Source organism: Panthera onca, chromosome B3 (assembly GCF_046562875.1).
Source record: "Panthera onca isolate mPanOnc1 chromosome B3, mPanOnc1 haplotype 2, whole genome shotgun sequence".
Lineage (NCBI taxonomy): Eukaryota > Metazoa > Chordata > Mammalia > Carnivora > Felidae > Panthera > Panthera onca.
The window spans coordinates 20,879,170-20,895,549 of NC_138344.1; the positions used below are offsets into that span (position 1 = coordinate 20,879,170).

At 47.6% G+C, this 16,380-nt stretch overlaps 1 protein-coding gene across 6 annotated transcripts in view; it reads right to left on the reverse strand.

Moving 5' to 3' along the window:
• Positions 1-16,380, reverse strand: part of APBA2 (amyloid beta precursor protein binding family A member 2) — a 265,709-nt gene that overhangs the window by 55,432 nt on the left and 193,897 nt on the right. For all 6 annotated transcript variants that reach the window (XM_078448941.2, XM_060617852.3, XM_060617850.3 and 3 more), the window contains one exon: positions 9,144-10,149. In XM_078448941.2, coding sequence (XP_078305067.1) covers positions 9,144-10,109 — 966 coding nt within the window. In that variant the 5' untranslated portion in view covers positions 10,110-10,149. The remainder of the gene's footprint in view (positions 1-9,143; positions 10,150-16,380) is intronic.

A 16,380-nucleotide genomic window follows, 5' to 3' on the forward strand; every position in this document is an offset into this window, starting at 1 on the left:
CCCCACATCCAGAGTCTAGTTCAGGCACCTGACCTATAACACCTGACTGCACCCACAGCAGGACACAATGGCCAACCATGGGGGCAGACCCAGCAGCACAATGGCACTGAAGACAGCATAAGGCCATCTCTGGAAATGTCTCTTAAATGGAGACAGGAACCAGATGCAGGTCTGGACTATGTGCACCCTGCTAAAACCAGAGGAGCCAAACAAATAGATTCTGTAAGTCCAGTTCTATAAATCCTTCAGCTCCAACAGTTCGGGCCTTGGCTTGGTCTCAGGTGGAAAGACACCAGCTTCTCTAGTGTGAAGGCTGGCTGTGGAATCGGCTAACAGACCCAGACCTGGCAGGTTCTAGAATGCACCAGCAGCCCTGGGGGCACCATTCTGTCCCATAACTCCTTTCTCAAAGTTCCTGAGATGTGCTTAGTCTTCTCCAGTTGCCCATGGTCTTATTGATACAGAGTTGGGAGGCATTCTTTGTTTGCCTCCTGTGATCATAGTCCCACGATGTTTTTAGTAACTGATAAGCATTGGTCACAATCTGAATGCTTTGGGTTGAAAACCCTGTGCCCTCCATTGCCATGCTGTCACATCTCAGGAGCGGGCACCATGTATTACATTACACATCTCTGAGTCTCATGTTCAGCAATGTGGTCTTTCTTCCTGAACAGCAGATGTTTCTAAAAATTCTTCCATGGAGTCTTATGCTTCCTCGGGGTTGTCACGTGACAGTTTTGTCAGCTGGATGCGTCTCCAGCCCCTGGAACATGTGAAGGACCATGGGAGGTGCTGCAGGGGCCTGAGGTCAGGAACTGCATGTGGGCCAACCCCCTGCCTCAGTCCCATGCCCACCCTTCCCATTCCCAAAATCTGCCCTAGACACGTCACTGGCAAACTGGTACTACTCAGATCAGTGCAATTCAGTTCAGGCTCCATGTGTACTGGGCACCTCGTCAGGCCCCTTGCCTCTCATCCTTATAAACACTCCTTCAGTTCCCACATGTGAACCTCTGCCCTCTCAATCCATCCAAGCTGCTCAGGGGCTCCCCAGAAACATCTCCCCGAACTGCCCTGCTGGGGCTGGCCTTCCAGATGTCCCTGCCCCTAAGCTCCCTCCTGGCTTCCCCCTCCCAACCAAGGGCCTTTCTCCCTCTCTCCTCTCCTATTACCATCAGAATCCCACGTGACCTCTCTCAGGGCTCTCAGCCCCCATCACAATCCCAGCCCCCACGCACCTCCACATTCAGCCTCACCTGGTTGGCTCACTTCCCGAAGCTGCCCTCAAAGTCCCAGAGCCTCTCGGCTTATCATCCTTGCTGCAGCCAGCCCCTCTCCTGAGCACCCAGCCCCATCTGGACTGGGAAGCATCTGTGGTCTATCTCCCTCTAGAAGGAGGTTCGCAATACAGACTTATGCCATTTTTAATCTTTGCACCTCTGGTGCCTGGTACATCACATGGGCTGTGCAGAAAGGAACACAGGGGCCAGCAGCCCCAGGAATCTGAGCAGCCTGGCTGGGGCCAGTTGGCTTTGAAGGAGAGTGGGAGTTATGTGCAGAAACTCGAGGTTAAGGAGAGACCTTCGGACGGTGATTTGGAATTAGTGAGAGATCAGTGCGCCAGAGCCCAGCTCATCTGGGTGGGGTTCTTGGTTAATTTCCTATTGGGAACAGAGTGTGAGAAAATCAGGGCAGCCCTTGGAGGTGCCTTGTTGCCCAAAATTAGAGACCCCAGTGAAGAAAGGGACTAAGGATGTCCCCAGGAGGGCATGTGAGAACTATCCCTCCTGGAAGTCCCTGCAGGAGCAAGAGCCCACCTGAGGAAGGCCTGCAGAGAGAGGAGAGACTGAGGACATGTGGGAGCTGCCCCCACCGCACTTGTCACCTCTGCTCCCTTAGGTTTCAGGCTGCACACACACTTCCTCTGTCTCCAGTGTGTCCCTGGCCAGTTGGTCCTCCTCCCAACCTGCCTTATAGTGGTGGCTTTGTCCCTCCCTTAATGGCACTCCAGAAGGCAGTGATAACAACTTGCTCATTGGTGTCCTCAGCCCTGCACAGTGTGGCCCTGGACCTAAACTGTTTGCAGAGCCTCAGCCAGCTGCCTCCCCCATATCCTGAAAGAGGCTCCTATGGATTTGAAATCATCATTGTCACCATCAGGGCAAGGGCTCCACACCCCTTACATCCACTGCAGACTCAGATCCATATCAACTCTGCTCCCTGCCACCCCAGGAGATGGACAGTTGTTGGCGCAGATAATGTGTCCAGAATGTTCCAGAACTGGGAGCCAAATGGGGTGCAGGCTTCTTGCCACTGGCATTTGCTTTCCTAACCACTGCACCTTGCTCTTTCTTCAAGGGCTAGAGGTGGGGAAGTTTCTTTCTAGATTATTGTTAGTGGAAGGGCTCTCTGTGATTTTCTTGGACAATAAAACAGTGTTTTAGAGACCCTGGCTTTAACTAGATTTTAAAAGCGCTGAAGCCATCCCAGATTCCTGCTAAATAAGCTGCTCTGTGACAGCAACAGCCACCTCTGGTCACAGGTCTTCAAGAGGCCTCATAAAAATCAAATAAGGCCATTGTGCTGACTTGACAAATAGGCCCAGAGAAATCAAGTTTGGAAGCCTGAACACATCAAGTGAGGGGCTGACAATGCCAAGGCAGTACCTTCCTGGATTTTGTTTCTCAGGGTGGCCCCAGGAATTAGTTATGGCAGGTGCTACAGCTACTCATCACAGCACTGGGAGCAGAGGAGGCTGGGGAAGAGCACAGGACCCCTGGGAACTCTCCTGTGCTACCTCCTCATGTGCACAAAAAAAAGGCAGGACCTGATGCCAGAAGAGCCGGAGCACCTGCAGAATCAGGGTCAGGGCTGTGGGAAGAAAGAGGCCACCTACACTCGAGAGAGGCATGGGGGTGGGGGGTGAGGACCTTCCCCTTCCCCCGACTGGGCCATGCTCTGTGTCTCCCAGAAACTCCTGTCCTCAGCGCCTACCCATGAGGTCTTTCTCCAGCCCTGCCCTACCTATAGCCAGGTTTGGATAGACCGCTCCCTCCTGGGCACAGTGCGAGCACCAGATACCTTTGCATACCTGCTGCCCTATGACATGCCAATGGAGCTTACCTGAGTGCCAATGATCCCAGGGTACTCCTCTCTCAGCCCCTCGGGGCCTCTTAAGACATGGTACCCTTTACTGTAAAGCAGGTGCCCATATTTACTTCCTATGACACTGAACAGGGCATGTAGGAGAGGTACCAGCCCACAGGAAGCACTCACAATGCCACTGCCCACCCCACCATACACTTAGCATCGCATAATAATAATAGCATACACCATACACTGCCCACCCCACCCATACACTTAGCATCGTCCCTCCCCATCTGGTGCCAGCATTCCTATCACAATCTCAAAAGGTCCTTCACAAAGCAAGCCTCGACTGAATGCGAAATCACAGCAAAGCCATCTCCACAAGGAGCAAGGATAAACACTTGTATGTTTGATGTGGTCTCAGGGCCCTGTATCATGCCTCCATTTAACTGTTGTATTAAGTTGACTATGATGTATTGACTTTCCTTTTTTTCTATTGTCAGAGGGCCCTTTTTAGAAAGTGCTGGCTGGACCGATGATAAACAGAAATCATGAAAACCCCCAATAATCAAAAAATGCATTTGGTGTGCCATCCTAGCACACAGCGCTATTCCGTGCAGTTGCCGCATAAATCAAACACCTTGAACTAGATGGCCGTTGAAGTGCTGACGTGCGCCCAGCCCACAGAGTGCATGGAACAGGACAAGGCATGCCTGGCTGCTTGAGAAATCTCCAGAGCCCAAAGGAAAGGAATAAATCTATTAAAAATTAAAAAAAAGATAACTGCACAGTGCAGCAGTCAAAGGCATGAATTTTGGTGCAACACAGACTGCTTACCCCTTGAGCTGTGTGACCATGGGTGTGGTAGTTATCCAATGTAGGTCTTAACTGCCTCATCTGTAAAACAGGAGCAACCCTAGTCCCTATCTCTTCTAATCATTCTAGGCTTCACTTAGATCATACACATGAAGTCCTTCACATAATGTTGGCCATGACCACCAATACCAGGGTCAGTTCCACCATCACCCAGGGACTCCCCACAAACAGCAAAACAAGAAACATTAACTCCTCAGAAGCCAAGGGTCCCAGTGGTGAAACAGGTGACCACTTGTCCCCCATCAACTTTCTGGGTTGATGTTGAATCATCCTGGGATTGAGCCATGAAGCAGGGAGATCTCGGGAAGTTGTGTGATCCGGCTTTCTGTCCCCTAGGATATGCAACTGTGGTCAGTAACTTCCTGATAGGCCCTGCCTGGGGAGAAAAGGGACTAATAACCAAGATTTGGGGGGAAACATTGGCCAAGCAGGGCCAGGGGTATCTTTGTTTCAGTTAAGTCTGGGACTTCACACAGCACATGTACAACCAAAGGAGTGAATCTCTGAGATGGGAAATCTTTGCCGTAAAGTTTCTCAAGCTCATCTGCCAATCAGATACAGTCAGTTCTCCTTGTTCAGGGTAGTTACATTCTCTAAACCTGCTGTGAACTCTGCATGTATGAATACTGACCTACTTACCTCCTAGGAGAAATACAGGATGAGGTTCCTGCAAAGCCTCTGGTCACCATTTTTGTCAGCTAATCAATACATAACCTTGTTTTCCATCTGTTTATTTTTTGTTTTTGTCTTATGTGTGTTTCTCCCTAAAGACACCTTATTTAATGTGTATTCCTCACAGATTTTTTCCTTATAATAAAACTAGCTAAGAAGAGTCTAACATTTTCCTGACCCTGGATAAGAAGACCGTAAATTTCTTTGGCTCCCAGCCTCATCACAGTGCCTTCACCATGCTCTTTTTATTAATGGTCACCTCATGAATCCACAAAGTAACCCCCTTTTCCAATGCTTCCTCACACACTATAGATGTTACTTTAGCGCTTTCCAGATCAACCTCATGTACAGATTGGCGAATTTCCTCTTCCTCTTTCTGGCTGTACCATATTGTTGACTCATGGCCAACAGCTCTATCATTCACACCTACATGAAACATCTAACACAACGTATTTTTCTCCATAAGGCACATCATAGCCTTCTCATACTTAGAAACATCAGACTGCACTCCAGCACTGCAAGTGGGGGTCATTTTATCACCAAACAGAAAGCGCAAAAATGCAAAAAACATGGCGCTAAAAGGCCCATGAAAAGGACACCTGTTTGCAGTATGAGAGCTGAAACAAGAAGGCAGAGTGTCTCCTTGTTCAAACTCAGCTGGGATCATGCATGCTGACTGACTCACGTGCCTCTGCCTCTCTGTGAGTGTCCACAAATGCTTGCAAAAAGCACCATGAGTACTGATTTTAAGCTTACACATAAATTTTAGCAAGTAGGCCAATTCACAAATATGGAATACATGAACAATAAGGATTAGTCAGGATTACCTGGGTGGCTCAGTCGGTTAAGAACCGACTTTTGATTTTGGCTCAGGTCATGATCTTGGGCTCTACACTGGCAGTGCAGATCCTGCTTGGAATTCTCTCTGCCTGCCTCTCTCTCTCTCTCTCTCTCTCAAAATAAATAAATCAACTTAAAAAAAAAAAAGAACAAGGATCACCCATGCTTTGTTTACACATCTAACAGGATGCTAGTTTGCCTCTTTGATTTGAAACTCTCAGCAACAGAATTTGGCCATGCCATGTGACAAAATATGTTTTTTGCTTATATTTTCCAAATTTCCCTCAATAAACATGGATTGCTTTGAAATAGCTCTTTCTTCTCTAGAAATACTCATGCACAGATCTCTGTTCCCCCAATCACATGTGTCTTCCTGCAATTTGAGTCTATTTCCTTTGGTTTCTCTCACATCCTGCCCTCCCTCCCCCACCCCCATCACAGACCTCTTGGTCTCATCAGCATTACACAGGAGAGAGGTCTACCTGCAAACTGGAGCCTTTTCAAAAGCAAACACACCGAAGGAAACATCTGTAACAACAAGCAACATCTAGAGCATATAAAGTTCTCCTAGGATATAGAAAAGCACTCAGACTCCACAAGATAAAGAGCACAAATCAAACATTCATAGAAAAAGAATAGCAAAGGGTGCCTGGGTGGCTCAGTCCGTTAAGCATCTGACTTCAGCTCAGGTCATGATCTCTCAGTTTGTGGGTTCAAGCCCCACATCAGGCTCTGTGCTGACAGCCCAGAGCCTGGAGCCTGCTTCGGATTCTGTGTCTCCCTCTCTCTCTGCACCTCCCCTGCTCATGCTCTGTTCTCTCTCTCTCAAGAATAAACATCAAAAAAAAAAAAAAAAGAAAAAGAAAAAAAGAAAAAGAGAAGTAACAAGATAACATGAGGAGACGGTTAAAGTTCATACCCAGTATGGGAATTTATTCTCAGGCAATAAACCAAAAGAAAACTTGTACATAGATGTCTGTGCCAGTCCAATGTGTAAGAAACAATCCCATCTGCAACCTGTATGCTTGGTGGCAGGGTATGTGCAGACGAATGAATTAGATGGCACGTGGCCTAAATGGAACATTCAAAGGTCAGTAAAAATGATCATGAAAATTATAAGGCAACACAGAGAAACATTTGTAACATGTCAGATTTTAAAAGGTGGATGGCAAAATTACATCTGGACTGCAAAGACAACCACACGCATTATTCATATTCAATGCTAGAGTCTGAAAAGTAACACAGAAAAACCAAAAGAGCTCATCAGCTAAGGCAGCGGGAACCATAGAGGATACTTTTTCTGTCTTCCCATTTCTAATTCCATTGTAATACTGTTGTCCCCACAAGGACGAAATAAAAGGCTATGCAATACTCTTCAAAGTGTCCATGATGTAACTTTTCAAGCTTTAAAATGAGGATCAGAGAGGTGAGGGATGCTATGCAATTCTTCCTCCAGCAGGAGCCTTCCATGGTATTGCCTCTCAAACTTGAATGTGGCCTCTTGTCACATGTGGATTCAGTGGTTCTGCAGTGGGGCCCTCCAGTGGGGCAACACTGCTGGGCCATGGATCACACTGCAGAAAGCAGACTCCAGGTAGCCACCACTGCCCTTTGGCCATTAGCTATTTTGTTTTGCTCGTTTTGTTTTACTATAGCCTTAATCCCAGGCTATGACACACTAACCATAGAAGGCCTAGGGAAAGGCCAGCATGGGACTCAGGCACCCTGTCCACCTATTTGAGGCTACTCTTTTGTTGGCTCCTGCCACACAGTCTGGCTGTCCTGGGGGGAGGAAGGGATTCCTTTTAGGAAGCAAGCTGTGATCTGAAGCAAGGAGTCACCACATTTCCCACTGGACCTCCTTCACACACTCTTGATTTCAAGATGATTCTATCACAGTGGTTCTTTTTGGTCCAATTTCAAAAGGGTCCTCATCTGGAGAATGGGTCACCTGAGTCTACAGGATGGGAAGACCCAGGTCACATTCACCCAGGCATGGCAGAGTCCCCCAAAGGAATCCTTAGGCCCCATTTTCATCAGGAACCCTTGTCAGCACTGAGCTTGGCATCATCAGGTACTCTCTTTGATGGAGTTAATTTGTGAATGAATGAGTAAACCAAAAAAGCTATGCAATAATAACCCATTTAAATGAGCTTCTCTAGAGTGTCTCAGATTCGCTTTGAGGAGACACTCTATTTAGGGAGAGAAGTTACCTGCTCTTTCACTCAATGCCATGACTCTGAGGAACAGAGCTCCTACTGGGTCTCCAACAATGGCTCAGGATGTCTCCCACCTCCACCTGCCCTTTGAAACCACCACCACCACCCCCATTCATTCCACCCTATTCATCCATCCCTCAGGCTCTCCAACCCAAAGTCTGCATTTTTGCTCAAATTAGCATCTGGTACAGCACAAAAACAGCAAAACGTCAGGTCTTGCCCACTCCCCGTCATACTCTAAAGATAATGTTCTCTTTACGAGAACTTTGTCAGGGAAGTCATTTGTTACAAGGCGCAGTATGCCCTGTGTAGCCCACGTTAGTCCCTGTGGCGCCATAGCCACTGTTTGGCAATGAGTCCAACTCTGCCAAAGTGAAGAAGGCCGGCAGTGCTTGGGCTTAAAGCCCAGACCTTGGGCCCCGAGCCACCTGCCTTTGGGGGGAGCTCCCCACATCCACTCATGCCAACAGCAGTTTCTCTACATCCCAGAGCCCTCGGTGCAGGCACAACTGCCTTGAATGACAAGAACACCCCAGAAGTGAAGTCAACCTACATTTAATGATCTTTAAAAAGAACAAAAGACATCAACATGCAAGTAACAGAAACCAGCAGCAAGTCATATGACTTATATCCCAAACACACGTCCTTAGTGTATAAACTCATGGACTCCTCTGGGGGAAAAAAAATACTAATTAAGGCTTTAAAAAATAGAAAAGCATTTCATTGTCATTTGCCCACAGAATTGGCCAAACAGAAGTTCCTTTACACAAGTGTAATAGTCACATCTTCTTTATATATTCACAGAGGGGTGTTGTTTTTCTTTTGTTTTTGAAAAGCAGCTTTTCAAATGTAGCTATCAAAATATATGCTCACTTTGATACAGTTAAAAGAAAATAAAGTTATGCTTAAATCCATTGGCCTCATTAATATGCATTTCTTCTCCAAGACTTTGTCAAACCTTCAAATAATTATTTTCAAAATAGTTATTTACAGCTAATGGCCCATAATGCCAAGCCCCTGAGCTTTCAGAAAAGTGTCACTAGGATACAATGGTCCCTGTGAAATGCACGCAGGTCACTACCCCTTGTCACTGGGGCATCCAACCACTGCCTGCCACAGTATGCGCTCCCCAGCAACCTCACAGCCTTGTCAATGTCCCCTCAGCCTGAGGAAAAAAACCTGGTAGGGGGATGGTAGTCACACGGGGCCACCCCCAACCATGAACAAATCCAGCACAAACAGGCTAGAGACTCAATCTCTTTTAGGTGGGAGGGGGGTACCTTCTGGAAGGCACTAGAATGTCCACATACCTGCTACATAACTGAATTAATGCAGAACTAAACATGCACTTGAACTATGGGCTTTGGTACCTGTGTGGGCAATACCAGAGTATCCTTTGCTCTCTGGGCCCCTCCACCCCCTTCCCTCTGGGGACAGCCAGAGTCCTACCTGCTCTTGGGGCCACTTTGGCCTCTCCTCTGGAGTTCTGGACTTGGTCTTGAAGCCTCTCTGGGGGTCTCCGGAGTGCTTGGCCTCAGGAGGGAGGTTCAGCGATTTGGGCCTTCCCTCATGTCTGCTAGGGCCGTGGCTGGCCTCACTGGGTGGGCAGGCCTCCGTGGAGTCCCCGGGCCCCGGCTCGGGTCCCCGCACCAGCACGTGTTCAGGGCTGGCCTCACCGGCGCTGGTGATGCTGGTCATGCTCAGACTCATCTTGATCTCAGCCACGATCTGGTCGATGTCCTCCTCCTGGTCCTCCAGGTCCCCATCCCCACGCCTCGGGTGATAGGGGGAGGCAGTGCCCGTGTTCCCATTGGCCTCCGCGGGGTAGTAGTCCTGGTAGCCCTCTTCACTGGGACAGTAGTGGACACCTTCTTCCTGGTCCTGGGCCTCCAGGACGGAGGCCTCGTCCTCCGGGATGGGGAGGTGGCCGTCCCGGTAGTCCGGGCTGCCTTCCTCCCCGTGGCCATGCGGATGGGGGCCTGCCGAGTCCGTCCACTCCTCCACGGCCTCCTGGCACTCATCCGTCTCCAGGTGGCGTGTGCCATGGGCCAGGTACCCCTCCCCGTTGCAGTCCATGCCCTCCAGGTAGCTGTCATCCTCGGGGCAGTAGCGGATATAGTAGGTGATGCCCTCCTCCTCCTCGGGGAGGCCCTCATCATAATCCTCCTCCTCAGAGGTGTTGTTCACATAGTCGGAGCTGGAGTCCCCATCGGGGCTGTGGTCGTGGCACCCCTGGTCTGGGGGTGTGGGGCTCTCGGGTTGCAAGGTGGACAGCTCCAGGCCCTTGGGCACATACTCTGCCAGGGGCAGCTCTGCGTCCTCGCTCTCAGGCTCCTGGCCATGGGGGACGGGGCCAGGCCTCACCCTGTGGTCCAGCATGCTGCTCACCGTGCTCTGACGCTTCCGGTTGGCCATGGCGGATGCTCACGCAGCCATCATCACCTGCAGGCAGCCACTGTGGGGAGGAACGTTGAAGAGGACAGTCAGAACCCCACAAAACATGGCCAACCCAAGGCTCCCGCCAGGCTGCCAGCAGCAGGACCCACGGGAGTGTTCCACCACCATGTTGTCTCAGAGCAAAGTTAATGCACACCTGTTCAAATAATGTGATGTCCCCACTGCAGCTGACTCATTTGTGGAGAGCAACGCATGCCCATGCCACAGAGAAGGGGGACACGCAGGGCTGAGGGGAAAGGAGGCAGGGGCAAGGCGGGGCACCTGCCATTCACCAGGATGACTGCCTCTTTCCCAGAACCTCACCGGCTCATTCATGACTTCTTAAGAATGCTCACCCCGTTTGGGTAGCCAAGGTGACAAGACAAGGAGTCATCAGATCATGTTATTTTGTCTCAAAAAGCAAAAGAGAAGCTTTCATTCAGAAGACATGAGGAGGTCTAATGAGGAGGTAACACTACCTTCCAAGTCTAAATCCACTGCTCCTCAAAGGCCTCAAGTCCCCTCCCCTACCAGCTGTCTCGCCCTCCCCAGTGCATAGAAGCCTCCCCTTCCTCCTCGCTCCAAACCAAGAGGATTCCCCAAGTGACCAGACTTGCCAGGAACTGTCCAGGCTGAGCCCCATACAGAGAAGCTGAACCTGAGCCCTAGCCTCACAGGCTTAGCAGGGTGAGGATACAGGAGAGGGGGACGCCAGGGGGAGGACAGCACTGCCTGGCCATGGAGAGAGGGCAGAGGGTGTGGCCACAGCTTGCAGGATGTGGATCATGGCTTCACGGGGCACTGCGAAGATCCTGTAAGTCCAAATGGGGGAGGTCCTGGGGTGCCTGGGTTGCTTAGTCTGTTAAGCGACTGACTCTTGATTTCAGCTCGGGTCATGATCTCAAGGTTCGTGAGTTCAAGTCCCGCAACGGGCTTCACACTGTGTACATCCTGCTTAGGATTCATTCTCTCTCTCTCTCTCTCTCTCTCTCTCTCTCTGCCCCTATCCCACTCGCTCTGTCTCTCTCTCAAAAGAAATAAATAAACTTTTTAAAAATGGAGAAGGACCTTACCCCACCCCCCAGGACTCTGCATTTTATCCCACAAACCACGCAGAGTCATCAGGCAACTTTCAGCAGGTGCATGACACGCAGGATTCCTGTTTTAGTCTCATCTCTCTGAGCCCAGGGTGGAAGAGATGCTGGAGGACAGACAGCTGCAGGGAGGGAGACCAGTGAAAAGTCTATTCCAGCTCTAGGGAATGTGAGGGGCCAGCATCAGGGAAAAGCCATAGGGGATATTCAAACGGATCATTAATGTTTTATCTCTTCAGCTGAGTGGTGACCCAGATGTTTGCTTTATTCTTTAAATGGTACTTTGACATTACTTATGCCTTGTTTTTGTTTACATCATAGTTCATTTATTTTTAAAAACTTCTTCCAGGGTCCAGAGAAGAAATGAGAGCCTGTACACATGAAAATAGTTACAATGGTAAATTTCATGTTATGTATATTTTACCACAATTTAAAAAATTATTTTTAAGTAAGTGAGAGCTTAAGGCAGTGGAAATGAGAGAGGAGCTGTGGAAGCAATGGGCTCAGCAGGATTAGAGAGCAGAGACAGAGACTCTCATGCCAGTTCCTGCCCAGGCTCTGAGCTTCCCTGGCTATACATCCTCTTTCTTCTACCTTATCTCCCCCTAAAAGTCCTAAACTAAAGACCCTTTGCATTCTGTATTCCCCAGAGCACCCACACAGCATTTTGCTTATAGTGGTGCCTAAAACACATTTTTCTATGAGACTGGGTTTACCAGATGGCCACAGTCACAGCATTATGAATATTCCCCAAAGAACGGAAGAGATAATTATTTCATCTGTCCAGACACTCAGAGTGCGAGCATCATTACTGATTGAGCCACATGCTTCTGACATGTGAATTCACTCCAAGAAAATTTCCTATTACAAGAGGCTCATGAATGTCTTGGTAGCATCACTAGATGCTGAAAGATTCACAGAGCCTTCTCCAGAGCAGCCCACGGACTAGAAAGATAGCCCACCAGGAATATTATCACTGAGATGGACGCTGTAGGGTATGAATGTCCTCGCAAGTTACCCCATCCCCAAGCCCCAAAACTGACAGGATAATCCCAGATATTTATTCCCAGGTAGGGATCGAGGTGCTCAGTGTTCACTAAAATACAGGTGACCAGAGGATGCATCAAAAAAACTGACCTGCCTCACAGCCATTTATCATTTTACAATAGACCTCTTACCTGCACAAAGGATAGCTAACCACCAGGGACATGCATATGCTGTAGGACTGACGGAAGGAACTTGGCAACCACCTTTTTGTGGACACAATCTCTAGAAACAACCCCCAAAATGGTTCCTAAAGCATGCAGTGAATGCAGTGGCTAAGAGACGGCCAGATTCCTACACTTTGAGAGTCAGGATGGTCAAAGGCAAATGGAGCTGGTAGTCAGTTGCCCCTGAACACTCAGTTCCTATTCCTTGGGAGTAACTCTATCTCTATATCTCCCCAGGTCATACACATCCACATCCTTGTTAACAAACAAACTAAGGTACACCATACCTCTTAACTTCACATTCCATCTTAACCTCAAATTCTATGTCATTTGAGGGATAAAATCTGTATGCAAATACAGACGTGTGTATGCCCACATCTACATATGACACCATCTAGGCCAATATAAGACTCAAAGATGAAAGTACATATATTACAGTAATGTGGGACAGTCCCTAATCCCATAAATAATTTACCCAAGCAATCTACAATGTGAGGCTATTCCAGCCAAAATTCCAACAGAATATTGGAGAAACTGTGACCCAATAATTCTTAGGTTTATTTGGAAGAATAAATTCGTGAAAATAGCTCAGAAAGTTCTAAAAATGAGAGTAATTAAGAACTTGCCTTATCAAGTATGTAAATATACTCTGAACTTTGGGGCCTGAACCCATGACCCTGAGATCAAGACCCGAGTCGAGATCAAGAGTCAGATGCTTAACCAACTGAGCCACGCGGGCACCCCCATTTATTCAAGACTTAAAAGGTCTTTCAACAGCATTACAGGATTCTTCATAGCAAGTTTATTCTTAGATTTTATTATTTTCTGGTGGCTGTAGTGTCTGCCATTATATATTCACCTGGCTATTGTTGGTACATAGAAAAATACCTATATTGATCTTGCAAAAGTGCATGTTCAAATTCTAGTAATTTTTAGTTGGTAATTTTGTTTCTCTCATTTCCAGCATTTTATCACCTTGTCTGGATGCACTGCCCTCGAGTGCTACTACACAGTTAAATGGTGGAGCTAGTAAAGGTCAGCCTTGACTTATTCTTAATTGCAATGAAAATGTCTTTCTTTACTTCTTACCAGGGCCAGTCCAGGATAAAGCACATATGGCACTCACCTCAGTCATGAAACTTAACAGGGAAGGGGCCCCTGGGTGTCTCAGTCAGTTAAGTGTCCGACTCTTGGTTTCAGCTCACGTCATGATCTCCCAGTTTGTGAGTTCAAGCCCCATGTCAGGCTCTCTGCCCCCCCCACCCCACGTTTCTCTTTCTCTCAAATAAATAAATAAACTTAAAAAAAAAAAGAACAAAATTTAACAGGGCAACAAAAAAGAGTAGTTTAATACAATACTTTAAAAAAAACTATGCAAAAATAGATGATAAAAAATACCAACATGTTAAATAAAGACAAGATCAGTATTATTGATTTTTCTCTTTGCCTCAGGTTCCCATAGGGCTCTGGCTGGACACTGTGAATGATCCAGTTTTTCAAAAGTTTTCACCATGAAATACCATGCTAGTTGTTGGCTTTTCTAGAGTTTGATAGAGTGGACCTTCTGATCCGGTTCTCTTTTCCATGGATACAAATGGAAAGGGACCCACAACAGAATCCTGGACGGCAGCAGCCGCGTCTTTGAAGGTCTGCAGAATTACATTTAACCTACCGGGGCACTTTTGGTATAAGAGAAAGAACCCTCCTATTAAAGATGAAGACAGAAGGTCTGTGTTTAAATTCAGACCTCCATTTGCTGTCAGGCCTTGGGCAAGATATTTAACAGAGCGATGGTCTTCTGCCCTTGGTAAATTGGAAATGATAGCACCTGCCTTCAAGGCTTGAAGCGGGTTAAATAGGAAAATAACCAGCGGAGGCCTCAACTCCTTAACGTTTGTTTTTTCCTACTATATACAGGGAACTGAGGAAAATTTTAAATGAAATGTGAACGGAGAGAATGCCTGACAAGGTGTGTGTCTTGGGTGGGTGATGGGAACTCTGCCAACACAGCTAGCTAGAAATGGCTGTTGTCAAGTGACAGTTACCCTGGCCAAGGACACAATGTGCATGTCTGCAACAGGATATGGGTACATAAAGGCAGGACTGCAGGAAAGGAGGAGGTATTGGGGAAAGCCAAGAGCTGCTCCTCAAAGCAGTGGTTCAGTCACTTTGTTGGGTAGAAGGCCCACCTGGGGAGTATGCAGGTTCATGGGCTCGAGATTCTGAGCCAGTGAGCCAAAAGCCAGGCCTAGAGCTGCAAGTGGTTCTGATGTCTGGGGCTCTAGGACTGCACTCCGGGGACTTTCCAGAATGAATTTGACCTCCTTGCCAATAAAATACAAGGCCCTTCCCTAGATGCCCAGGCCATCATGCTCCACGCATTCTCTATTCCTTTTCAAGATCCAACTCCTGGGTCACCTATACTCCCTGCCAGTATGACAAAGGTGGGTGGCCTGGTTCCACAAGGGCTATGCAGAGAACAGCAGACACCTCCCAGACCAGGAAGGTGTGGTAAAGGCAAAGGGATGGGAGAAGGAAAGGTGGGGCGAAAATATCCGTGAAGCAAAGTGGTTCCTGAAAAAAAAGGAGTTCTGAGTTTATAATATCCAGTGTAGTCCAATAAAGGTGTGTTTGAAAGCACAGGGCACTAACACACTGCCTTTACATGGGAGGGCTTGCAGCTCGATGACAAAGGATTCCAGTTATAACACCTCAGTGACAAGCAGCTTTTTCAGCACCCTTCATGTCTACAGGGAGGTCCCACACAGCTGCCAAACCTCACCTTCCTGGGCCCCAAGGCTCTGCAAGCTCATAGGCAACATCTCATGGAAAGATCTGCAGTCACTTCAGTGCATTCTCCTTCTGGGGGTGCAACTGTTTCAAGGGGACAGCTGCCCTGTAGGAGGCTATGAGGAGCTTCACTCCCCTTGGGAGAGGGCAGGACACGTGACTAATCTTAGCACATCATTTGTTAAACGAACGCGGGCAGATTTTTGTACCCAGAGGTGACAGCTTCTCAGGGCATGATACTTCCCAGAGATAAGGATCACGATTTGTTCTGTGGTGTATTTAAATAGGGAATATAGAGAAGAGATACTCTCTCATAGCTGTTCCATCCACAGACAGCCACCGTTGATTTTGTCCTGTATTGCCTTCCCTTCTCTTTTCTATACATACATCTCTTTTGTGTGGCTGAAGTCTTGCTGTAAACACTGCCATGTTCTCCTCTCCTAACATAATATATAAGCAGTGGGATCTCTCTATAATTATGATTTTAATGGCTACATAGTATTTCCTGGCTGAATAGACAGAATCTAACTATTCTCTATTGATACATGGATGGTGTCCTATTTTTATATGATAAATAATGTCCTGATGGTTCCCCGAGGATATACTCTAGGCCTTTTACCCCCTTTTATCCAGAATCCTTTAAACTTTCCTCCAATCCGAGGTCCAGGTTCTCAGAAAAGCTCCAGGAGGACTGTGGCCAGGAGAGAGTTAACCACCCCTATCAGGGGCTGGGCGGTTTCGCATGGGAACATGTGAACAAACATATTGAGGTCCTCTGCTTCTGATTAATCATATTAAAGATAAATCCTTCACAACAGACCATCTGGAAAGCAATTCAAATGTACAGAAGAAACACGATTACCTGCTATGCATCCAAGAAAATGAAAATGAGGCCCTGTGTCCAGACTCAATTAATTCTAGAACAGCAAGCACATAAATCAGTAGAAAATGCAGACCCTGATTCAGTGCTTACCACTCTCCTCCTGAAACATGCTAATGAGATGTGGGAAATAAAGGCTTATTGTCAACAATGAAGAGCCCCAGTGTCCTTATTCTAAACCACATTTTTCTTGTGCATGGGAAAACAACATTAGCCAGTTCTTAGAAGCACTACTAATATAGCAGACCAAGATGAAAAAGAGTGATTCGGTGGCC